Source organism: Apus apus, chromosome 2, assembly GCF_020740795.1.
Source record: "Apus apus isolate bApuApu2 chromosome 2, bApuApu2.pri.cur, whole genome shotgun sequence".
Lineage (NCBI taxonomy): Eukaryota > Metazoa > Chordata > Aves > Apodiformes > Apodidae > Apus > Apus apus.
In genome coordinates, this window is record NC_067283.1 from 104,273,708 (window position 1) to 104,300,810 (window position 27,103).

Genomic DNA, 27,103 nt, shown 5'->3' on the forward strand with positions numbered 1-27,103 from the left:
CAAAACAGTGTAACCAAAAAACCCTCAGTATGCAGTGTGGGGAAAGGAAAACATTTTGGTTTATCCCAGTTTAAAGACCAAACAGCGTAGCAACTTAAATGCTCAGATTTTTACATCTGTCATGCTGTAGAGGTGTTTGTGCTTAGCAAAGCTCAGAGAATAGTGTTTAACTTCTAGTACAAAAAGTGTATGACCTAAAGCATTCTTGCTGATAAAATATAATAATGAAAACAGATAATAGCTGGTCTTGCACAGACAATTTTTGTTAGATGCCATGTCTTAGAATAACGCAGCGTCGAATATTTTTCATTCCTGTAAGACTAATTTGTCTTTGTCCTGGTTTGATCAAGATAAGATCAGCCCCAAATTGCTTTAGAATATTAGCTGGGTACCATGACTGTATTTTGTATTCTCTCAACCATAACTCATTACAGGGAACTTGCTTGGCATCAATAAGTCACTATTGCTTTTGAGCGCGTATGTGTGTGTGGGAGCATGTGTGTGGCTCAATACCCTGCTGCTAGGCTATTTAGTGATAAAATCTGATATAATAAAATATTAATTACAGCTGAAAGGTTGGGTGAGAAATATGAACTCAATTACAGTTTCATATTGTGAACAAAGGGCAGGGTGAAAAAATCCTCTAGTTATAGAGGTTTGGGATAATAAAAGAACAACTAGAACATTAGACTCCAGCTGAGTGCTCCCTAAAAGGCCACCTCTTATTAATCTTCACATCAGGAATAGAATTTCAAGTAAATTAGGTCAAGATGAAAGATTTTTGCTGATGATTTTTTGACTTAAAGATTTCTTTATCTGAGCATTTTTTTCTTTGATGTCATTGCAATTTAGTAATGAGAAATTTGCAACAAGAACAAGGACACAGCAATTATAATTAAAGGTTAGATATCATATATGGTATGCAAAGCAATCACCTTATATGGTATAAAAATAGATAAGAACTAGCAGTTGATTCTAAAGTCTTTGTTTCAGTCAGACTTGTTTTCTCAGTGCCAAGCTGCAGCAGATGTGATCCTACTGTTTTAAAAAGCCAAGTTGTTGTTTGTTGCTGGTTTGTTGTTGTTGTTTTTTTTTTTTAAATACCAGCAGTGGAAGATAAATTATTTTAAAACTTCTAAATAAATACATTTCTGTTAATGTTTGATTTACCTGAGTGTGGAGTCAGATGATTACCAAAGACTTAATGGAATGTAACTTAATTTTAAACAAGCACAACTGTGAGCCAAAGTTACTTGAAATCAAATAATATGACCTTGAAATCCTATGCATAGTAGTGAATCATAAGAAATGAGAAATCTTATCTATTATTGCAGGCCAAAATATGCCATTATAACATAGAGTAAGATTTTCAGTGTCTGAAGAACCATGCTTCCTATTAGCAATGTTTTGTATTTCAAAGAATTTTGCAGAAACTATGGCAACATATTTTGGTACCAAGCCAGAAAACATCTTTTCAATGTATTTAAATTTATGATACTTGGAACAATCCAAAGATCATTTCAAAGCTTCTTAATCAGCTTTATGTTATTTGCTTAATTTATTTTTAAAAAGAACACAGAAAAATGATAAGTTCATAAATATGAGATAAAAATATCTTGGTACTTCAAGTGAGGTGCTTTTATAAGCCAATATCACACCATTTAACTCACCAGTTTTTAGGTTGCCAAGGCCAATTTATAACACAACTAGAAAGTATAGAAAAAAGAGTTAAGTCTTCTCACAGATTAAAATAAATGAATGAAAGAAAGAAAAACTGTCTAAAATAAATTAGACAGAATTAAGTTAGAGGGGATCTGAAGGAAATACTCAAAACTCAAAGCCATGGCAGAACTGACTGGTCCTTTCTTTTCAATCTGTCACAGAGAAAGAAAATACTGATGTACAATAGTACTGAAATACGGATCAATGAGGAAGAAACAAAAGGAAATTCAAGGAGTCTGAACACATGCTAACCAATATGCAACAACTTTCACACAGATCACACAGCCCACATTATCAGAATCAGTCAGAATCAGTAGAAACATTTCTGAATGTGTATGCCTGACTCTCCAATATTCAAAGAAGTTTCACTACTGCTTGCAAATTGTAGGTCTGCTTCTGATTAAATGGGAAGATTCATTATAACACACTTGCAGATCCAGTAAAGTCACTGACAATACTTAACCATCAGATGCAACCTGGTTCGTTCCTGCTCCATAAGCCAAAGTGCAAAGAAGAAACAAACCAGTTATTTTTCTTATTGCAGAATAGGACACAATGCTATTACCCAGTCTTCACAAATCAAGTGAGAATAGATCTATCAAGATCACCTGGATTCCCAATAAAAACAGGAAGGTGGACTCATATCTAGTAGGGATGTTACTAGTTCTTTAAATCTGCATGATCAGATCTTTGAATCTGCATGTGCAGCCTGCTGTAGAGCGACGTGTCTCTGCTCATAGCAGGGAGGTTGGAACCTGATGATTTTTAAGGTCCCTTCCAACCTTAAACCATTCTATGATTAATTCTATGATTCTATAATATGAATGTGTTATGTATATCCACTGAATAATTTTTAAAATCAAGTATTTTTTAAAGAAATACTATACTATGTTGTCATTTTACAATGTTCGGAGTTGCTGGATAGAATATGACGGAATGCTATACTGGAATTTAAAGGAATGGAGTAATAGAAAAAGAGGCAGCCTTCATACAAGAGCCTGCCTGAGCAATTTCTACTTTCAGAGAAAACTAGGGCCACTTGCAAACCAGAGGTTTCTTCCTGAATAGCCTTGAAGATGATTAATAGGTACATAAAGTTTAGGAATAATGAAAAAAATATTTTGAGAAATATTGTGATACTCCTAATGAACAGGAAAATTTCCTCAAGTCTAAATCCTTACATATATAATCCTTATATATATATATATGTATTACATATATAGACTGGGTGACCTCATTGCAGTCTATGGCTTCCTCACCAGGGGAAAAGATGGGGCAGGTACTGGTCTCTTCACTCTAGTGACCAATTACAGGACTCCGAGAATTGATGGGAAGCTGAATTGGGAGGTTTAGGTTGGATATCAGGAAAAGGTTTTTCACTCAGGGGGTAGTTGAGCACTGGAACAAGCATTTGGATGATGCTCTCAGGCACATGGTGTGATTCTTGGGGTGCCCTACACAGGGACAGGAGTTGGACTGTATGATCCTGATGGGTCCCTTCCAACTCAGCATGTTCTATGATTCTATGATTCTGCAAGATACACTATTGATCATTCTCCTGTATTCAACTCCCAATTTATGTTTATTATACAAAATGTTGCATCCTAGAACAGTAGTTTTTATTCTGTTCTCTGCAAATTCCTGGGGCTGCACAGTTTGCAAAAGCTAAGAAAAGCAAACATGCACCTTAAAGATTTAAAATCACAACATAAAGAGCTGCTTGTACACTGCAACACCTTCAGGGGTTTATACATTTTTTTTTAAAATGACTTCTACTAAGAAAAACTGATTACAACTAAGCAATATTCTACTTCAATATTTTCCAGTAAACCATAAACTCCAGCAATGCTGTGACTATGCCCTGGAGAGTGTCCGTGAGGTGTGGACACTGCAAATGTAACAATGTTCATGTGTGTAACTATGGCAAGTTGCACAATAATATGCACAGGCAAATTGATTAAGGGGCCTGGATATTACACAGAAATGAGGAAGTAGCATTTAGAGAGGAGACCAGCTAATGGATTAATGACACAATGTTAACACTAAAAGAATTAGATCTTTCAATATTCTACAAAGCTGTGCACTGGAAACTCAGTACTAAATTGGGCTGGGAAATTAAGCAAATCGATGTATTAAAATGAGTGGTTTATCAGTAGAGGGAGAATGCTTATTTTCTCCACTTTTCAAGGATGCTCTGCAACCTGCTGGTCTGTGTGTTACACAGAAAGAAAAATATTTGCTGAGGTGGTTGAATGAATACACAAGCCAATTTCAACAGGTTTTTTGATTCAAAGCTTGAAAACTGTTTACTGCTCATTAAAGCACTCAAAAAGGGTATAAAATTTCTAATCTATTCAACTGGGGGATACAACATGAAGCATGGAGGGAGTAGCTCAAGCAGATCCACTGTAGTAGTTTAAGATGTTGGTTGTCCCATTTGTCCGTTTTGTCCTGTCAGATGCTATGATTTCATGGGAGATTTGGTGGAAAGGAGCATGTACCTGTGCTTCAGCTGCAACTGAAAAGCCTAGCGCTATCACCTAAGCATCCTGAAGCACAGACAGGTTTTCTCCTGCTGACTCTGATGCAGGAGAGCAGGATCATAGCAAAAATAGCCACAACAAAATGATCGTCTCTCAGTGCTATCATCCCTTTGCGTAACTCAAATGCAGTGGGTCCTGGTCTAGCAATCTGGAAATGGAGATTACTGTCTCTGTTCATTTTCATCCCTTCTTCTCTGCAAAAATGCTCTACAGGGCACTCTAATGAGTAATATAGAATGATGCAGGCAGATACAGAAAAAGCAAGACAGTTTTTGTGGCATTGTCCCCAGTTTCTCAGGACTCCTGCAGATGAAAATAAGGCTGACCTTCTGTTCTGTGAGTGAAGGTATAACTCTTCCTCCTCCCTGCACTGGGAACAACTCTAGTAGGATTAGGTGGCATAGAAACCTTGGCAGCATGACACTGTACAGCTCTTCCCACAGGAAATCTGGCCATAGATGAAAGATTCTGCACAGTTCAGGATTAGCACAACTGTTAAATACAGATGAGATTTTGGCCTTATTCTTCTACTACCCTATGAGACTAATCTTGAAAACAGCTTCAACTCCAGATGTGAGAACACGGTTAATTCATTTGCCCTTGTCTGATTTCCCCATGGTAATTTCTCCCTAAATCCAACATTTTTATAATGCCTTAGACATCTATTCTACTGCTCTCTGAGACCATTTTAGGCTGAGGCATTTATATTGCTCCTGACTAAAGAGTTGCTGCTTTCAGTTGTAGAAGCCAGTAAGTGACTCTAATGTTTCTTTATGTCATTTAATGTAATCCAGTTGAGCAGATTAGCTTTTACTTAGAAATGCTTTAGAGTCGTGATGCTTGCTGTAAATGCCAGTGATTTCCTTTCCTGCTTACATGAACAGTGTAACAGAAAGTTTTAACTTTAATGTTCAGTAAAATGAAATGGCAGTGTTTCACTCAGAGCACATCTACAGCTTTTCTTCCTCTTTCTGTGTTAACATTGGTCTTTATTCTTTCGTATGCTTTAATACTACTTAATATAAAATAAAAGCATTCACTTGTTTCCTTGTGATGAATTATTAAAATGCTTTTGTATACAGAGAATAGGTCAATCAAATGTTATTTACACTGAGAGTTAGAAATTCCTCCAAATTACTTTGTCCTGGAAACTACAGTCCTCCTGCCATACATTTGTTTATTAGTAACATAATCTTTACTACTGCAGCCATTTACTGTTTCCTAGTGAATAAAGGGCTCATATAAACTTGCTCAAAAATCTACAATACTGGAAGAAAAAATCTTCAGATCAACAGCAGTATAAAAACACATTGTTGTCAAATAACCTATGGAAAAGGCAATTAAAATGGTATAGGTTACTTTGGTGTTGTCACCTAAATTGTGAGAAAAACCCTGCTGACTTTTGACTCCCTGATGAAGATGACCCTAGCTTGTGCTTTTTTGGGGGTTGTCAGGCAGAGAAAACTGAAAAGGGAGGGACTTCTAGCACCACAGTGTCATGTGACTCTCACATGATACCACATCTCATAATAATTTCTATTAATTTATCTAGCACTACCTTCCTGACATTTATTCCTGTACTTGTTTCAGAGCTTCTGTTCACCACTGGGTAGAAACTTTATTTTTGTGCTCTTTGTCTGCATGCTCTCTGAACTGAAATTGTTCCCTCTCTGAAGTGTATTCCTCTGATGTATTTTAAGAAAACAATCATGTCTTCTCTTGGCCTTAACTGGCTGTGTGAAACAAGTCTAGGTCGCTTGGTCCCTTCACGTGTTACACAGGTTTGCCAGTTCACTGACCATTTATGCCACAGTGCTCTATTGCTGAGGTGCTAGTAAATTAGTATTTCTTGGTAGATCAGAACTAGGCACAGGAGTTCACATGAGGTCCTGCCAGTATTTTGTACAATGGCATTTACAGCTTGTCACCTTTGCTGGAAACCCCACCTGCTGGGTACTGTCTATTTGTGTATTTCACAGACCTGCCATGTTTTGATGACTCACAGTCATACCACAAGCCATCAATACACAGTTTCTTCTCCTTTTTTATTTCAAAAAATGAGCCTCTGTCTTACAACCTACATCCTTGTTATTAGCTCACAAAATGCTAACACTGCATCTCATCCTACTTGTAGGAGGTTAATCCTGAAGGCTATTCAGTATTTTTTCTTCAGCATTTCACTCCAATGATGCACGCAGGATCTACTTTTACTGCCAAATGGATTATAATGTGTTATATTTATATTTGATATCCATAAAAAAACCCATGCAGAATGTTATTGCGTCACCTCTCAGTTGTTAATTCAGTAGTTCACTACAGAGAACAAAAACCCATGTACTTATTTTAGAGCCACTGGTTTAGAGCTCTTGTGAGCCACTGAAAAATCCATAGTTTATTTAAATACTTGGGAAAGAAAAGCAACTGAGTCTCAAGAACCACAAAAATATAAAGTACGTGACATGGTTAAAGCATAGAAAGATCCATGTGCCACATTGCCAAGCTTCAGTACTAACAGGGACCAAGCAACTATGGTTTCCAATATGACTTGCAAGACTGACTTCAGTGCTCATTTAGTCAATTGGGTGAACCATCACTACAAGTGACTCCATACTTTTCACTTGGGACATCTCACTTCAGCATCCAGTCCTTGAAAGCAAAAATACTTACGAGATGCAAACCTCCACAAAAACAAAAGAACTGTAATAAGATGAAAACCACAGTGAAATCTAATTTCACATTGACATTAATGATATGGGAAGCGTACATGCATAATAAACAGTAAGATCAACAGTGAAAGCTCCCAGAGACAGCAATGGGTTATATGTGCCTGACAATTCCTAACCACAGTTTTAAAGGAGTTCAGAACGGCTCACTCAGCACTGTGGCTACAAACTAACATACAGCTACTACGAAACATATAGTCAGAAAATGACTTTAAATTCTCTCCAGAAAGTACATCCCCACATAATCCTGTTCAACAGCCACCCAGGGAAATGGAGCTGACTCACATACTCCCCCTTCAATCCTTCCACAGCACACAGTAAAATGAAAACAAATCTCTGGCATCCTTCACAAAACACAGGGCAACGGCATCTCTCTTACGTTTTCTAGGAATGCTCTGGTTGGTCTGCGTTTGAACTCAGGTACATATAAACTGAGTACACTTTTAAAAATCATGCAATGCAGGTAATTTCCAGCAATGTTCTCAAAACTCTTTCATTATGGTCCCTAAATTAAACACCTCTCTCTCTCTAGACAAGTTCCCAGAAATACACTTGAGTCCCCTACACACTCAGTGGGAGAGGGAAACGTTTCTTTACATCTCCAGAGGGCTCCTTTGGATGAAGGTGGGATTATACATCTCATACAGTCTATATCAGGTGATCAAGGTGTTCATAACCAAGGAACGACCTAAACTCAGTCAGGAGTAGATGCTTACATTTAAAGACCTGAAAGATACTTTATTTGAGGATTCACTGTATAGCTCTACATCTGCTTGCTTCGAGTATACAGATACTCGAGCTGTCTCATGAGAGGTGTGACAGTCATGCCAGCTTTTTCCATGATAACCTAACAATTAGAGCATGTTCTCAGAAACTGGAGTTGAGGGTTCAAGGCTGTTTTCAACCTGAGAGGCTTTCACCATACTGTTCTCACCCTCCAGCCATCTGAGCAGCCCTACTATGGTTTCCTGCTGAGGCTGGCCTAGCATGAAGACACAAATACTAGAAGAATCAGAGAACCAGAAGGAGAGCTCTCATGAAGGAACTGATCTAATAAAACAGAGACAATCCTTATTCTGTCCATTTTTATTAAATGACCATCTAAAATATAACACATGAAAAGTCCCATAAGAAAGGAACAAGGTCTTCAGGTGTCTTGCCTAGGAGGAACTTGAGGAACTTTATGTTCCTCGTTGGAGGTTTCTACTGGTTTACTGAGAACATAGCAATACTTGAGAACAGGCAGGTGGCTCAGAATTGCTAACACTTGAGCTGCTTAAAATCCATCTAAGCTATATGTGTAACAGAGGATTGAATAGAGAAATGCAACATTGTCCCCTCCTGCTAAATGGTTTGAAAGGTCCCCAGCAGGGCTTTGGCACCAACCAGCTACTACTGTGACGGAGGCACCCAAAAAACACATAGAGATGACTAAGAATCAATATTTATTCCAAGTAACACTAATTAGCCCTCTGATAAATAAAAAATAATACCACAGATTCAGATGTCAGTTGGAAATATTAATACACTACACCACAAGTACTTAAGAATTTCTAAGCTTTTTTTTACTAGTCTTAACATAGATAATCTTAACATGGATAATAATCATCATCATCATTGTCATCCCACATGAGCACACTCAGACCAAAGGGAAAGTCTCCCTCTCAGGTACCTGGAATCACTCATCCAACAGGGACAAGGCTCACTCAAAGATATATCTAGGAGAAATATATCACTCACCAAAGATGAGGTCACTGAATTTCTTTCAGTGGCATCCTGACCTAAGGGGGTAGGCTTCCTGGCAGACCCACTACTCCAAGGGAAAACACAACCAGCTTTCCGATGGGGAACTCTGTTTTTACAGACTAATTCAGATCTGACCTGTGGTCATTCATTCAGTATTCTACCTCAATCAAGACACCCCACTGGCTGGGGACCCTGTTCATTGTCAGAGGGTCCCCACCTGGCAAACCCCAAAACTGCCTGTGAAAACCAGGTGCCACCCAGGGGTTAATGCCAGAAATGGGTCTCAGCACCACCCAGTCTGACCTAACAAAGGTGGGTCCGTATGTGGTTCTTACGAGATAATATAACAACCCCCAGCACCCCAGGGTGAGTGCTCTTCCACAACAAGTCTCCCCAAAATTTCTAAACATGAATCAGTGCCTATTCCCAACTGGCCATCTGTAGGTGGTCATTGTGTCTGGGAGCTCTGCAGTATGGACATGTAGAGGTTTTAGCCATCTGGCCACAATACCAGAGAACAGTACAGGGCACACGATATTCACTAGGAAATATGCATGCCTGAAGTCTGAACTCAAGTAGGCTAAGCTGAGCATTGAGTAGCAATTCCTTGGAAAGGCATCAAGGAAAAATGATACTGTTCTGTTCCTTGCATACTCAGAGACTGAGCTGTTAATTTTAGTTAGTTAGTAGAATTAAGAAAAACCTGTTTTATCAATTCTCACTGAAGCTGGCAGCCTGGAGCCAGAAAAACAGGGCATGAGTTCCAAGAGTTTATGATTCCCCAGTTGAATTGCTGCTGGATTACAGCCTTCATCGGGATGGTTGGGAAAACTCAGTGGTCCAAAGGATGTTAGCAGAGAACTAGCTTAGCTGAACTGGACTATCATACTGTTAGAATGAGAAGTAAGCCATACAGACAAGACTATCATTAGGAATTATTCCAAGATATGCTTTCCACTGCGTCCTACTTAAGGTCAGCATGTAGAAGAAGGGTAGAAAAAAAAAAAAAGAAAAAAAACCCAGAGCCTTGTAACAGTGCAGCAAATTTTTCAGTTGTTAATCACAACCAAAGCCTGTGAGAAAGCACTGATGAGTTATGAACCTGAAAAAAAAAAGTATCTTCAGAGATAATATATTCTCTCTTTTACTCTGGAAATGGTCTAGCTTGCTTTATTTATCACAGATTAACTTTTATTAATCACATGGCTAAGCGACAGATAACATTTTGTGCTGGGTTCTCAGTGACATAAATTTCTACTTAAAGAAATCAAGAACCAGTGCTCATTTTACCCAGGAACTCTGTGAGAAGTCACAGTAAAAGGATCACGGAAATTTCTGAACAAGCCAGCAGGACATGTGAAGCTGAATCACGCATGCCCAGGTAACATGTACCATAAATTCTAACTTAAGTCACAGTAAAAATACAAGGACAAGTTCTACTGCATAAGAAAAAAGAATTACAGCATTTTTACAGCATAAGCAATTATTGTACTGTTCCCTCAATGAAACTGAAATTGACCCTTCTGCTGTAAATAGTTATATTTGTTGCTATAAAGAAGTGGCAATTATGGGCATTAATAAAACCCGATCCCTTCTGTATCACAGACATCCTCAAATAAGTTTACTGGCTACTTTACAGGTTGTAAAACTATGATTTGGAAATACAGTTTGCAGGCAAGAGCTGACCCTACAGCATATAATTCAAGTCTTTATATAAACAGACTCTTAAACAATAAAAACAATGCTTGTGGCAAGCAAACTAAAGAATGGACAGTAAGTTCCCTTCATGCTCTTCAGACCTTGTGGTCTCACAGTATTTCAAAAGGCTAGCTTTTGAACATGACATTTCTGAATCCTAGTGAGTCAGTAATGTTACCTGAACATGTTTAGCAACATTACTTCAACATAATAATTTCTTTATCATAAATCCACCAAATATCTAGATGGTTTTATCAGTGAGCTCGTGAAAGGCCAAGGTTCACTTTTCATTTCGCTGGGAAGCTCTCCAAATCTCCCCTGGTTCATACACAATTTTGATATTTCTCTCATTATATATGTCTACAGGAGATTTTTTTACTCATTACAGGGAGCAGAAGGAAATAACAATAACATGCTAATGTTACATAATGTGCTGGGTAGGGATTGTGAGAGGACATATATATATAAAAAAAAGATACTGCAATGCTTTAATTTGCATGTGCTGTTGCCATGTTTTTGCCCACACAGAGCACTAACATGTCTCTTACTGTGCAAATCAGCATTCTCCCATTTCAAAACTCCTTTGTTCACTTATCTTGAATTTATAGTCATACTCATGATGTCTGCCTCCATAATTCATGCATGGTACTTAATGCTGCACATAGAAACTCAGACTGAGGTATCAGTACCTCTTCTTCTCTGAGAAGTGGATTGCAACTTTGAGGCCAAGCCCTGTGGCTGCCATGTACTCACATCAACGATGTGAGTGCCTCGTGGTCTCTTCAAGGTTAAGGAAAATATCCTGAAACTTTTGCATTCAGAATGCTTGAAGCCCTGCTGCTTTTTGAGTTCCAGTTATGTCTGCCACTGGTATCCAAACAGCCTGGCTAGGTATGTCAGCTGTTTTTTTTAATTTCTTATTGCCAGTGAAACAATTTAATCTGCTGATCTGCCAATCAGATGAGTGTTTTTGTGAGGGTTGATACTCATAGCACCAGTTATTCTGAAGGAAAGAGATGAAGCCCTAAGATACATCCTCCTCTCTTACAATGTGCGTGGCAGGGACGGGAAGGCAAATACCTGATTCATTTGCAGTGTACAGTGGTTCCAGCAGGGAGCCATTGCATTACATAAAAGTCTTTGCATTTCAGAGATGACCACTTCAGTTTTATTTACTCCTTCCTACTGCTAGTCAGTGGGTAGGAATTAGGTGTCCTCTGTCATTGATTTAGAATAATTATACTATGAGTATTGTTGAATATGATATGATGATATACTATGAGTATGTGGCTTAAGCCACATATTGAATGGTGTACTCCTTGGACTTGGACTGACAAAGGTTTCTTTACACCGTGCATCTTCCCCTGGAGCATGCTGTTCTCTGAGGCTATGTGCAGATGGCCTTAATTCCACCTGTAACAATGAACCCAGTATTTAGAGGGTGCCTTTAAAGGTCTGGATTAGGCCAATAGCAAATATAAATCTCTGTGGAATGTAGACAACCTGAACACATGATGAAGTGTTTACCTGATGAAGTAGTAGAAAGTAGTGCTTAGCCCTTTAGATAACATGTAGTTTGAAATTTCTGTGGTAGTTTTCAGCTGTACTTCAACATACTTAAAAACTTAATATGGCCTTTTGGGCTGAAAAATAATATGTATATAACTTCTTCAGGGAAGAGAGATTAAAAGTACATTTCAAAATCAAGCACTTCAAGTAAAAAGACGATTGCTTTATTTTCTCAGTAGAGTTGTTCTTATTTAGAGCACCCAACTTGCATGTTGAAGAAGCTGGGCACGCTGATGACGAGGGGATGCAATGAGAGTACACAATTTGCCTTCACTCTAGCATACTCTCAGTTTTCAACTCACATAACTCAAAGTTTATTTGCTTCCTTCTGCATGTTTTCTTTAAGGTACTTCTAAATTATATTACTTGAAAATTGCTGCAACGCTCTCTCTCCCTCTCATCCTCTCTGGGCTTTACAGCCTCAGGTGCTGCAGGACCGATTTCACATACTCAACATGAGAAGTACCCTGGCATCCTAAATGCCAAGTACTGCATCCACAAGGCTGATATACTTGGCCCTCCTGTTCTCTCAGTTCAGGCTGGAAGAGGAAAATACCAACTGCTTGTGGTGTCTATAAGAGCTGAAAGGGTGGCTGAATGGGCCAGTAACATATTAGAAGGGTTTGACGGGGCAAATCCAGCTGAGCCAAACTCTGTGGTGTAACATGAGAAAGAGAACCAGAGGCAGAGTGGAGCCTGGATCACCTTGCCTTCTTTCTTATCCTTGCTCTTTTCCCCAGTCTGCTGCTCCTGGAATACTTGCTATCATCGGGTGGTTCTGGTGTTACCTAGGCAAAAATCTTTGTCATGTTTACTCTTAAGGCTTTTTGAGTATATGACACAGAACAGCCAGAGGAGGGTGGTATGGTGACAGCATTTTGCTGATTACGTAAGCGAGATAAAAGAAGTGGAAACACTCAACCTTTATCACCACAAGAGTGAATGGAAATCTGTGCAATAAAGAAAACTTGTTCCTCCCTGCTGAAGCTAAAAGCTTGCAGGAAAACTTTTTCAGAGAAGGTCACAAGAACCGTTTATAATGGAATGTGGCAAACAATCTAAAGCTCATTCTAACATAGATGAATTTATAAATAACACTAAGTACATGCAGTCACTGAGGAACACATTTTTCATTCCTGTGTGTGAGCCAGATCTTGGCAATAAATTAGCATTCCTTAGTTGAAGTTAATGAAACTGACCAATCTATGTATCTGTAGACAATTTGGCCCCAGGGTCTTTTAAACCCTAGGCTTACCTGCCCTGAAGAAGGAAAAGGTACAAATGATACTGCTTTGAAAGAGTGAGTCCTTCAGTAGATGCTGAGGAGCCCTCACAGTAAAAATATTTATGCTTTCTATGTAAATTCTTTAAAAGAATTTTTGGGGGGTTGGACTAGATGATCTTTCGAGGTCCCTTCCAACCCCTAGGATTCTATGATTCTATGAAAAGCTTACTGATTCTTACATACACGTTTCTTTGAAATAAAGATAATATCCACAATAAGATACATATTACATAACTCCCATCACCTGAAATAAAAAAAAAAAAGCCCTGCAAATTACAGGAATTCTAAAAATCAAAATAACTTGGCCAGCTGTTAAAGAAATGCATGCATCTATAATTACTGAATGCATTACTGCTTTGAACATCCATAATTCCAAAATAATCTTGAAATATGCACAGCAACAACCATAGAATCTGCTGGACCTGAAATTGAAGACAAAGCAAGCAGCATTTGTTGTATTAAAACTCTGACAAAGTACATTTTAATCATGTCCAGCATTATGAATTCTAAAGCAACACGGAATGCCATTGGGTCTTCACGATTAATGGGTACTTAATCACTGCACACAGAGCTTCCTGAACACTTCTATAAAGTCCACATTTGAATCAACATTTAAACAATCAGCATTGCCCTGTCTCTTCCTTTATGTTGTTGTGGCTGTGTGCAGATTCTAAAGAAGGTATTGGGATTTTTCATATTTAAGTAGAGAAGAACAATTTAATCAGACATAAGGTGGAATTAGGAATTACCTCAGGTATTGGCTTTGTAGACTTGAATCATAGAATTTGTGCTCTCCTTATCCATCTCAGAAATTAAAGCTTTATGTGACATGGCTGATGCATTGATCAATAAAACAACAACAATCATTTACACTGCAAGTTTAGTGTAGTTTCAAAAATCTGCATTAACCAAGGCTGTAGTAGTAGCAGAATCAATAGACAAGGCATCTTGCCTAGTGGTGTACATAAATGAAGTATGACTAAACTTTTAACACCCAATGAATATAAATTAAGATGATAAAATCCATATGCAGAATGTGTTCTGCAAGGTATGCAATGTCAGTGTACTTGAGAGTGTAATGCACAAATGTTTAAAGTGTTAAGTAATTCTCACTTTAATTTTCACTCTGCTTCACTGAGTATTTACATCGTGAGTTTGCAGTGAGTTTTAAGACCTGTTACAAAAGACCATTTGCTGCTGTGTGCTCATCTGTCAATTCTATAGCTTCATGTTGCTTTAAATCTCTCCTCCTATTTTCCTAACCACTCATCCCCCTATTTGGCACACTTTAATCTCCTAACTAGCTCTTTTCTATTGCCAGGGAAGTTTCTGATATGTCACTACTGCTATACAAGTCAGTCATCCTTAGTTCATGATGTAGATAAAAGGAATGAAATTGTTTTTTTATTAATGGGCTAAAATGTTGTGTTTAAACAAAAATGACTGAAATTGTTATTTTAAGCCGGATGTTTGAATTCAGGACTACAATATAGCTTTGTGAGATAAAGTAAGACAAACATCAAATAATTCTGTTTCTGATTTAATCTGCTAGATCAAACAATTTCATTAAATCTGCTTTTCTTGCTTTCTGGCTTTTTCTCAGCTGGTTCGGACTTCCCCAAAGCATTACATTTTATGTTTTAAAAGTTTTCTGATCAAGAGGATGGCATGTAGACCTACATATATACTATATATAATGCAACAATAAACATGTTGAATAGTAAAAAATTAATTTTATGAAATACTGAATATTCTGAAGAATAACGTAGAACATTTGTTTTCATTCACTTGTATTGAATATACCAGAGCTGTACTACCCAGACAAAATGAAATTAACAAAAACTTTAGCATCATTGTGAAAACAGTTTATATTCATTCACTATAGGTAGAAACTCTTCCTACAGAAACAAAACAATTAATAATTTTTTATGTTACATGATTAGCCAAAAGGAAAGTCATCCCAAATCTTTGAAAAACCTGTATTTGTCTCATCCATATTTTTATTTATTCAGAATATTGAGCTCATTACTCCCTCTCATTCAAAATAATCTGACCAATCCTCTCTTTTCTTCACTGAAAAGCAGGCATCTTTTATTCTCATCATGAAGGACTTATACAGTACAGTGTATATGGTGTTGAAACAAATCTCTACAAATTGGAAATTCATTATTAGGTATATATAACACCAAAGAATGTGAGCTACTGGTTTTCTAGGTTTTAGGGGTTTGGGGTTTTTTTTTGTGTTTGTTTTTTTGTGTGTGTTTTTTTTTTTGTTTGTTTGTTTGTTTTTTTCTGCTATTTTGGTCAATTAAATGTAAATACTTCATGAATGTTACAGAACATATTTTTTAAATTGGCTAACTTACCAGGAGTTGATTATCTTAAATTTGTGAAGTAAACAAGAAGAGTGAATATTAAAGACAGTAGCTCAGCATAAAAAACGTGATATGCCCTTTAACTCATAACACTGCAGTAAGCAATTACCTTAAAGAAGCCACCCACATGACAGAACTATGGCTTTGTTCCTTATCTTCAAAGAACAAGCCACTTGCATCTGGATCAAATCCTTTAAACAATACACGAACACTCAACATCAAAGCACTTCCATTTTCTTCAGTTATTTAATTTAATTAGAGCTAATATAGACATGAATTTAGACACTGATTGCTGTGTAGAAAATCCCCAGAAAACATGTTCAAGAAATTAATCAATTTGGTTTTAATTTTATAAAGATTTTCCCCCCAGTACCTGACAGGAGCGCCTCTGCTCTGTGCAGGTTTCAGCAAGACTGTCACAGTGCTGTCAGTTTGATTCAAAGGTGTTTCAAGTTCATATGGTGGCATAGAGGGTGCTAGAATAAGAAAAGAGGCAAAAATAATAATTATTTCTGTACTTCTTTTTCAAGAGCTGTGTCTTTATTTGAATGGGGAATTTTAAAGACTTCTTCCGATATAAAGAGAGTGTTATAGGTCTAAGATGCTTTTTGTTATGACACAAGTGTGAGACAACTGTTAAATAACTTCAGAAAAAAACCCCACAACAACACAAAAAAGCCCCCAACAAACAAAGAAATCTCAGCTCACTGCCAATCTCAAGACAGGAAACAGACATCAGTAGGAGTAAATTTGCAGAGTATTGAGAATCCATGACTTGGAAATTAAAAGTTATCTCAAGCATCTGCAAGTGTGCATGCTGAAGTGACTATATGTTTAAAACTCCGCCCAGCTTTCTCAGAATATTAGTGGTATTAGGATGCACTCTCAGTATTTGTCATTCTTGGAATTCTAAATAGTGCTCTAACTGTCCTAGGTCTATTGTCCACCACAGACATCAATTACAATAATTAAGCAGCATTATCACCATGAGAGCATATCTTAGTCTGAAGCCACACTCAACAGCACTTTTTCAAACTCTGTTGCTGCTTTTTTCATCTAGTCACATTTTTATCATTCTACTGGATGGAAGGCTGCTCTGTTAAGCAGTTTTTTAACAGTCTGTTGTGTATTTACTCTCCAGTTGTTCACAATGATACACAATTAACAGATTTAAAGGCAATAGAAGCAGGAAGTGGTGATTACTATGATATTTTCTAACCACAGGATTAATGTAGGGTAGTGAACTTCCCTAAACTAATTCCTGCTTGGAAAAGAAAATAGATTTGGCAGGAGAGATCATCTTCTCTCTAGCAGGTTCTTCCAATGGCTAATTATACCTCAACTTGAACACGGAGACCTACTTGGCACCTCAGCTTGTTTACGTTCATCTTCCAGCCACTGGATATTTTGTATACCATACTGATGATGTTACTCAAGAATCTGTTATACTCCACATACAGAGAATATCAACCTCTAGGCTCCTCTGGCAAATTAAATAGCTCCAACAGTGTGAGTCTTTCTTTCAAATGTATTTTCCAGTCTTTTTCACCTTCTCAGTAGCGGCTGCATCTATTTGAAAGGTATACGAATTTCTCTTTCCTTTATGCATATTGCCCTATAAGTAACCATTGCATTAACCCTTTTGTCCACAACTCTTCAGTCTGCTGCGAAAACATGAACAGATTCATTGTTTTGTATTGATATTCACCAGTTTTGAAAAGCTTCACAAATAATAAAAAAAAAATCTTCAAAGACCTCCTTGTAAGCCATGAAGGTTTTGTTCTGTTTATAGTCCTTGGTATAAGACAGAAACATTTAGTCTAATAATTTAAAGTAATTTGGGTACCCACTTTAAGGAGCCTAATGGCATGATATTTCACAGTACTTTAAAGATTCAGAAACAGTTTCCACATTACTGTCCTGCAGTATTGAATACCCTGAACTTGTCAACATAATGTCTCACTCTCAAGTTGACCATCCTGAAAATAAGGGAAGAGTAGAGTAACTCCATCTCCAGAAAGCTGTATGAACTCTGAACATTTCTGGAATACTGACAGTTCCTGCCTTTGGTCTCCTGCCCACATCTTAACAAGTCTAGTAATCTTCATTTTCCTAACTTATGACTCCTAGGTCTCTACTTGCACTCTTTACTAACCTTAATCTTTCTGCACAAAAAATCTCTTCCTGCCCAGGATATGAGTTGTGGTTCCTAAGTCCCACCTTTTAATCCTGGCTACTTTTTCTTCTCTCCACAGATATTTGTGTATTATCTATTCTTACACTTTTCTCCTGTCTGTGTTAGGACTCTTCCTCTTCTCCACTGCCCATACATAAAGAAGGAGCTTATCAATAAACAGACAAAAAAGGAGATGCTTTTTCTGTTCATAGTTTTTGCAATTCCACACCATGGTCTTCAGCAGCAGAAAGCTCAGATGCACTAAAAAGTCAGCCCCTTAGAGACTCTGTTATCTGCGCTGGGCCACATGAACACACAACAAAGGTTCTAAAAGCTTTGTGAACTTTATTGAGCAAGTATGGCATCTACAGTGACATTTGCTGCTCAGTTCTGTCAAGTTTCTACCACTTGTGTGCAAACTGCAGGATTTACAAATTGCCCAAATCTGGACAGATTTTCAAAGTAACGTCTCTCTTCTTGCTAAATATTTAAATCCCTGTTTGAAAGCACTTCAGCAATGTACCACTCACTGGAATTTTTCATTATGGCAGCCATGTTCCTGAAACGGTTGACATTCTTCTCTGTATGAAAGCCAGCATACAAAATTTAGCCGGCACAGCTGACTTTTCACAAAGTTATTATATACAATAGAAAAGAGTCTTCTAATGGAGTGCCCATCGATTTTGATTAGCAGACACTGCAATGAGCTCTGGCTTTGGTAATACATATTTACAGACAGATCACTTCATCAGTGCCAGTCACACAACTGTAGAATGAAACATGGCAGCTATTCATGGTACAGAATAGTACTACTCAAACACTTAAGACTGGAAACTAAGAGCATTTTATTAATATGAAAATACAGTCTAGAGTCAGACAAATTAAAATGCAATGACTGGCTTCAGAAATTGGTCAGAATGCAGTGTTGCCACCTCATCTGTTCTAAAAAATAGTGAAACCTTCTGTCCACAAAGGTTCAGCATTCTTGCTTTGCATCTTTCCCAAACAGAGAGCACTGGCCACATCAAGTGCCTCCAAGCTTTGCAGTGAGACAATGAGATCACAGGCAAACAGCACTGCTAAGCAGGTACCATGTTTAAAAGCTAATTTTTCACTTGTTATTTTTCAGCCATACTAAGAAATGGACACATTCTGCTTCTATTTTAAATTTATCAGAAGATTGGCTTTAACTACCCAAAGACAAGTCATAACCATTCCCTGTTAGTACAGTGACTAACATGAAGTAATGAGAGTGGGATGCAGACAAGGCAGCCTGCAGAACCTTGCTACATGGTAGCCTGGAAGTTAATCTCATTCCCAAGCATGCCTGAAAGCTCTGTTTACACTCGTGAGTTTTAGTTGGTGACGTATCAAATTCAGAAAAGAACAACTATTTACGATCCAGCACTATTTCCAAATGCCAGATTCACCTCCACCCTCAGTAGCCTCCTGCCTTTCTCATTCTAATAGGGGCTGACTGCCATCCTAGTTCATATCAAGTCTTGCTATTCTGACAGAGAAACTTTCTCTTCAGTACAGGAAACGGGATGAACATTGAACCCCATCGTTACTGATCAGTGTTTGACTTCTTACAGAGGATAATTTTCTAGCTTGAAAATTAGCAATCATTTTTTCTTTACAACCACCTTTCTATGGCAACAACTTCCACCTTGAATTAACTGCCTTTTCCTATAGCAAAAAAAAAAAAAAGAAAATAAATTGCTGTATTTTCTATTTACATTTCTGACTTTTTTCCATTCCAGGGAAGACAGAAAATGAGTGATGGGGAAAAGTAAAAAGAATGACAATAAAAGAGACAAAATATTTTGTACCCAAATGCCTTCTGTTATCCTTTCTGAAAAGCAAAGTTGACCACAAATAGATAAGGTAATTTTCTGTAAATATTATTGAGGAGGCATCGTTAGAGCATGTAATAATATTGCAGCCTATCAGCTAGAGAAATGAAGTGTTTCTCTGCCTCTGGGAGGGCTTTAAAATATTGTTCATGGATCTGCAGAAGTGACAGAGACATGTTGCTGTTATCTGAAAACCACTAGTCCTGATGTTCTTGTCTAATACAGCTTCATATCCACTTCAGTCCACATGCCTGCTAGGAACATATGCAGGCTGGCAGTTAGCTACACTTTCTAAGCAAGTGCTAGACATAGTATTTCTGCTCCACTCTCAATTGTTCATGGCTCATTAAAAAGATTTTCCAGCACCGTTACTGTACTAATTTAGAATCATGTCAAGGCTGACTAAGCTCTGAATGGAACCCTCATCCCCATGTCCAAAAAACCCTATGCTAAATGTTGCTACAGCAGCTGGCACTGACTGCAGGCACATAATTCATAGGGTTGCTCGGGTGATAAGATAGTTATGAATAGGAATTTCAAAGTACGAGCTGATATTTAAGCACTTGGAGGTTTTTCAGATATGTTAATGTCTGTCACTTTGACATCTTCATGGATGAAGCAGTATCTTACTTTTTCAATTTGCTGCTAGTTAAGTCCTAAAGAACAAGTAAACAACAAAACTATTGCCCATGTCATTATCATAAGAAAACAACAAAATTCTTTAATCAAGTACCTGATATTTTAGTGGTGAACTGATTTGTGATTGGAGGTCCAAAGCCTTTAGCTGTGCTAGCTCTGATGGTGAAAGAGTAGGTAGTGCCAGGATACAGTCCAAAAAACAGATAGTGCGTCTCATTCCCTAGCTTTGAGACTCGTCCACTTTGATTGGATAAATCTATTTCTGGGTCAAAGGAACTGACTGCTTTGAAGGTGATCTGCAAAAGAATAAGAAAGTTATAAACTGCCTTGAGCAGATGGACAGAGATTTCATCTTTACCCAGTAAACCTTTCTGATATATGCACTGTCAGACATCTTATGATAAGCTATCTTACTCTCTTACACTATTCAAATCCCGAATCCCATGAAGGAACACAGAAACTCAGCTATAACTGGCATGAGTTATTACTTTTATAGATACAGAGACTTAGAGGCAGCTAGATTACAAGTCTAAAGGATGGGGTCAGGCTTACATTAATTCCTTCAAGATGCTGGCTTTACCAGTGTCATTTTTTTAATTAATCTTGCAGGGGGTCTTGATCAGCAACAATAACACCACCAAAACAACCAAGTCAAAATAGATAAGCAAATAACTGAAGGTGTAGCTTTCAGATCCAACTGACTTCAGTATAATTACACTTTGCTCTGAAAAAGATTATCTGAAAGGGCAGTTTAAGGCAAATGTCTCAGAAAGTGGGTACAGCTTGTATTTTAGTAGGAAGTCTAGCTATTGCAATTGCTAATTTGAAAATTTTCATGTAATTATATTGCATCTAGGTGAGATTCTCATTTGGAGGAAAGGAGATAAAATGTTAAGTAATATATGCAGAGTGTATATTGTATCCTCAGTGGCTTCTTTGATTCAAGCAGTATTTTTAGTTTTGATTAGAAATATTAATTTAAGTTCACAGTAAAACTTGATCCAGATTTTTTCTATTAATTACTAATTTCCATGCACAGTAATGAGAATTTAAAAATAAGAAATCCATTAAGAAATAAAAAAGTAAAAATGATTAATCCTTCCTTTTTACTTTTAAAGTTTCATGTGTATGTGAATAATTCCAACATTCTTATTATATAAAGTGATAACTGACATTCTTTTTTTGCTATATCTATTCCATATAATTACAATTAAGAAGACATAAAAAACAATACATAGAAACATCAAGTATCAGCATTACACATCTCTAACAGTTGCAATTTCCTAAAACCTCAGACATAATGAAAATTTATTTCTATGTGACCTATGTAATATAACAGCAATAAAGTACTGAAAATTAGTAATAAAAACTCTGACACCATCTAGATAAACCCCGACATTACTTTGGTAGATATAAGCAGATCCTCTACAACTCCCCATCCATAAATTGAACTGAAAGTCCCTTAAAAACCACTCAACTAAGCTTCCTAATGTAACAAAAGATAGAAGATTGCACTATCAAATATCTGAACTTTTATCAGTAAAGAAATAAAGGTTACATATTGCCCAAAAGAATCTCCCTTTCTGATGGTAAATCTTGCTATGTCATTGTGGGAAAGTGGGTCATAGCTTCTTTTGGTGATTGTAAAAGACAGATTGGGCAACTATATTGCAACTGTGCTCATCCTGTTTTGCCACAGATGTGAGTTAATGACCTCTTGCAGCTCCCTTTAACTCTGTTTTCTATATTTCTGTGATTCTTAACCATATATTCCAAAATCTCACTCAAGTTTTATTCAAAGTGATACCAACCTACTGAAGACCTTGCAGTCTGTTAGATTCTTTCTTTTCTTTTTTTTTTTTTTTTTTTTTCCAGTGTTCAGTGATTAGATAACTAAGTGGCTAATGTTCTGTCCTGAAATAAGTTCTTCCACGGATCACCAAGAACATGTGAAAAAAATATTTTGCCTGGTTAAAATGAACTTACACTGTTTCTGTATTTTACTCATACTTGTAATACTGTTTCTACTTTTTTTTTTTTTTTTTAATATAACTTCTTATGACTACCATTGCTGACGCCAGTTCAGCTTTGCAGTGAAGAGAAAAAAAAGGGCACTTTCTCACTGGATCTTGATTGTTTTTATCAAACTCAAATGAAATCTTGCCCAACGGACTAACCCCTTTATTCCTACAACTGTGAACCTGTACTGGTGATACGGAAGCAAAATGGTGTAATTTGTCATTATGTTGTTTCTTGATTTTTAGATCAGAACTGTGGATGTACACACAGCCAAGGCTCAGATTCCTCTCTGTCTAAGCTTTGGCTTACAACAAAGTGTAGACAGGAGCTGGACACCTCACTTCTTAAGCTTGGGTGATTTGGAGCTGTGCTGGATGCATTAGCTTGACAGTACAGAGATCAGCCAGAGAGGTACCTACTGAGACATCATGGATAATCTAAAACAGCCTATAAAACACAGGTGCCTTAATTTCATCTGACTTGTCTGGATCTTATCCTGTGAGCTACTTCAGTTAACTAAAATATATCTGAAGTGTACTTTTATATATCAGCTAAAGTATACATTTAAAAGAGGTGAAAGTCCCCGTAATTTACTGTATTTGTTGGTCTCCAGGTAGTTTGTCAGACATATTTATAAAAACTTTATGATACACTTTAGGCTTACAAGCAAAGATCAGGGGAGAAAAAGTCTTGACAAGTCATCAGCAACTAGGTGTCTGCTTATATTCAGCCGCCTAACTGGAACTGAATTGATGTGTGTTGAACAAGGTCGGATGCACCAGTCTGCTGGTATCTTTTACTTAAAAGCAATTTAAATCAAGATTCTAATTTAAGTGACTGCCTTGCTCTCTCCCCATCTCTGCTTTGAGGTTTATTGGATAAATAGTGTAAGTTATCAGTATTTTTTATATTCTCCTCACTGCTGGAATGCTACATTCTTTTGATGTTCAGAGGCTTGCAGAGTCTCAGCTACCTTAGAAAGTCTGGCCAAGTGATTCTTTTTCACCTCTGAATAGACCTACAAAACTCCCATTACATTAAGCTATGTATCTATATATATTCAAGAATGACTTGCATATGCATATACATATACAGTACTCCTGGGCAATGTAACTAGACATGCATGCATATTTATAAGCAGAAAGATGATTCAACACTGTGTGTGTTCTACGGACATAAAGCCTAACATCAGTAAAAACATTAACATGCTAACTAAAACATTCTGATTCCTGAAGATAGGCAACTGTTGAGCTAGCTAGAAATTAGTTAGCTTTGTGAAAAAACAATCCATACTTGTTCATAACATTTTACTCTCTTGCAATAATATAGTTTTCAAAACAGTATCAATAGGTTGCCATTAAATTTAACTTTTCTTTTACATTTAGGTGTGCTTCTTCTCTTTTTAAACAAAGCATTTCAATACCAATTTTGTAGTAAGGTCAGGTAAGAAGCTTAACAGTGATTACTGTCTGACAGCTTAATATGTGCAGTCTATTGTCAATTTTTCTAAAAGGTATTCAGGCAGAGGCTCCACATGAGAAAAGCAGCAGTTTTTAGACATCTAACAGCATATAATTTTGTTGAATTTACATTTCTAAACTTCTAGATTTTTTAAAATTATGCCTGTTTGTTTCTATTACAATAGGCTTCCTGTAATGAGTTTTTCTAAATGTGATGTTGACTGTCACCACTGTGTTACGTCTCTATTTTTAAAAAAAATTCCCTAAGGCCTGTCTTTCAATCTTTTAAATATTGATCCATATTATTAGACAGAATACTATATCACAAGGTTCTAGAACCAGCAGTTTTCTTAGAGCTGATAACCCAGGGACATTCTGGGTCCTGCAGCAATTCACAGCTATATTATATACTTGATTTTATTACTTTGTAAGTGCTACTAACTTCAAAAAGAATACATTTGACAGAAATTGGAAATAAAATCCCATTTAAAATTTCCTTACTAATTACGCACTTTTGAAAATCAAAACTATATATTAAAATTAAAACATGGCAAAATGCTAAGTACCTCATACGAAGTAATCACACCATATGTTTGTGCTGGCTCTCTCCATTGAAGAAAAATCTTCTCTTCAAAGGTAGTTCCTTGAATGGATTCCAGTGGCACAGCACTCGGGACTAATGGATATAAAAAAAAGGAGAAAAAGCTGTCTTGAGAAAAGCTTCAGAAGGGGACACTCTGGTTAATGTTAGTACTGTTGAGGTATAAAAGCCAGCCAGCCAGCCAGCCATCCATCATGTCTCAATCTCTTGTTGAGATACAGAGCATATTCTGCAGCATTTGGTGAATTTTTAAACAGATCATATATAAACATATATAACCTTTTTGAGTAAACTATCTCAATTGCATATAGCACCCACTATTATTTCCCCAAGACTAAAGCAAAGATCAGTATAGCTCAGGAGGAGAATTATTTATTTAACATGATAGTGCCATTAAGGACATATAATTGTCACCTTCAGTGTAAGAAGGAATTAGTGAGCTTTTCCAGTAAAACACTATTGATGAAATAAAAGCACAATTCAGATTTTAAAAGGCAATAACTCAAATATAAATTCTTAGAAATAGAATCTTCTTGTGATACCCAATTATCAATAATATTATTGTCCCAGGGTGATAAACATATGAAATATTCATAGATGAAAATGGAAAAGCACTGAAGTAACAAGGTATAGTTTCAACTGAATGAGCTAGAATTGATAGCTTGGAAAGACAAGCCTCATGTTGCACAGAACAGTGATGCTCACTGACATCAGGCCTAAGACCTACAACAGGATGGACATAAGGAAATTATGAAGCAGACCAACTGAAAATCTGACATTATTAATTTTTTTAAAGTCTCTTGATTTATGAGACGTCAGAAGATTCTGATAAAAGGTGTCTCAACCTCTCTCGAGTATCTGCTTTTGTTTCCTGTTTGTTCTGCAACAATTACTTTATTCCCAATGCAGTTTTCAGAGAATGAGGTGTGTTAACAGTACAGGCATATATATCTGCAATTTTCTTTTTGTAACAACACTTGCAATGGAATGTGGAAGGAAAATTCTAAAAAAAGCACACAGGACTGTTGTGAGGCAGCCGGCATTGATGGGTTAGCACTTTTCCACAAACTGCCTGAGAAAATCCATTAAGAAGATCATAGAATCATAGAGTAGTTAAGGTGGGAAGGGACCTTAAGGATCATCAGGTTCCAACCTCCCTGCTATGAGCAGGGACACCTCACACTACACCAGACTGCATGAAGCCTCCTCCAACCTGGCCTTAAACACCTTCAGGGTCTGGGCTTCCACAACCTCCCTAGGCAGCCTATTCCAGCACCTCACTGCCCTCATGGTGAAGAATTTCTCCCTGATGTCTAACCTAAATCTCCCCTCTTTCAGTTTAAAACCATTACCCCTTGTCCTAACACTACCCTCTCTGGTGAAAAGCCCCTCCTTAGCTTTCCTGTAGGCCCCTTCAGGTACCAGAAGGCCGCTATAAGGTCTTCCCAGATAAGATACACTTAACATTTTCCACATGCTAGAGAAAGAAGGTGGAAACTACTTGCTGCAGGGGTTGAAATAACTTCTCAGACCTGTCACTGAGATTTACTGGAAGGCTAAAGCATAGGAAGATGTGCAAGCAAGACATTTAGTAACTCCTTCCAGTTGCTAGGTGTGGTAGACCACTATCCTCCTCCTATTCCATGCTGTTGGTCTGGGAGTTTACGTGGTTTGAGACTTTACAGTTACCTCTTCATAGCTCTCCTCAGAGGTGCTTGCTCTATTGAGGGGAAGCTCCAAGGATGCAGGTGATTGTTTCTGAATTGGCCTACTAGTTCTTTAGGGACCAGGTAAGATTATGCCTTTAGGGTAGCCTTAAGTCTGGGCACTAAATCTTGCTTCCAAGTAGGAGAGAATGGGCAAAACTCCTTTGGAATTATGGGGTTAATGACTTATGTATAAAAGGAGAGGAATTAAGTATAGTGTAAATAAGTTGTAACTATGGGAAAACACTGTAGTAATCCTCTAAAATTATCTGAAGGCCATAAACTTTGAGGAGTTATGCCATGAGGCAGAGGTTAACTAGAGAGGTTGTGGGATATCCATCTTTGGAAATACTCAACACTCAACTGTTCAAGACCTTGAGCAGTCTGCTCTCACTTGATCTCTGAGCAAAAGGTGGGACTAAATGAGCTCTGGAGGTCCCTTGCAACCTACACAACTGTGTGATTTAAAAAATTAGGATGACTACTTGAGTCAGCATATTCTGTTGTGTAACATCTAGATTTATGTACCTTGCTGAAAATGTAACACAAAAAAGTTTTATTTTTTTGTTCAAGGTATCCTCTCAATCACTGATGGTGGTTTTTAACAGGTCTTGGAGTATTATAAAGTTTCAGAGGGCATGGAATATTATGCAACGTTTTAGAGAAAATACCTGAACAGCCCAGATAACAAGGTCTTTAGCTTTGTCATCCTACAACCGAACCTAATCAAAATTAGAGGATGACAGCACATTGTTAGCTATGCTCTGTCAAATCTGTTGCATTAGCAACTGTGCACCCCTAAATTGTTTAATTTATTCCCTCATATATTTTGATTAGAAATTAATAGTACACAAAACAAATAAAGCATATATTAAATTATTTAGTGGTTTAAATGACAGACTTCAACTATTTATTATAAGAGGAACTCATCATTGCTGAATTTTTTTTCTAGAAATCTTTCCAGTCTGTTTGCAATAAATCTGTC

The 27,103-nt window shown here is 37.2% G+C and overlaps 1 protein-coding gene across 7 annotated transcripts in view; it reads right to left on the reverse strand.

Annotated features, from left to right (window-relative positions):
* Window positions 1-27,103, reverse strand: part of PTPRM (protein tyrosine phosphatase receptor type M) — a 469,539-nt gene that overhangs the window by 191,983 nt on the left and 250,453 nt on the right. For all 7 annotated transcript variants that reach the window (XM_051611050.1, XM_051611049.1, XM_051611048.1 and 4 more), the window contains exons 9-11: window positions 24,378-24,487; window positions 20,427-20,628; window positions 16,035-16,137 (exon numbers count right to left, since the gene is read on the reverse strand). In XM_051611050.1, coding sequence (XP_051467010.1) covers window positions 16,035-16,137; window positions 20,427-20,628; window positions 24,378-24,487 — 415 coding nt within the window. The remainder of the gene's footprint in view (window positions 1-16,034; window positions 16,138-20,426; window positions 20,629-24,377; window positions 24,488-27,103) is intronic.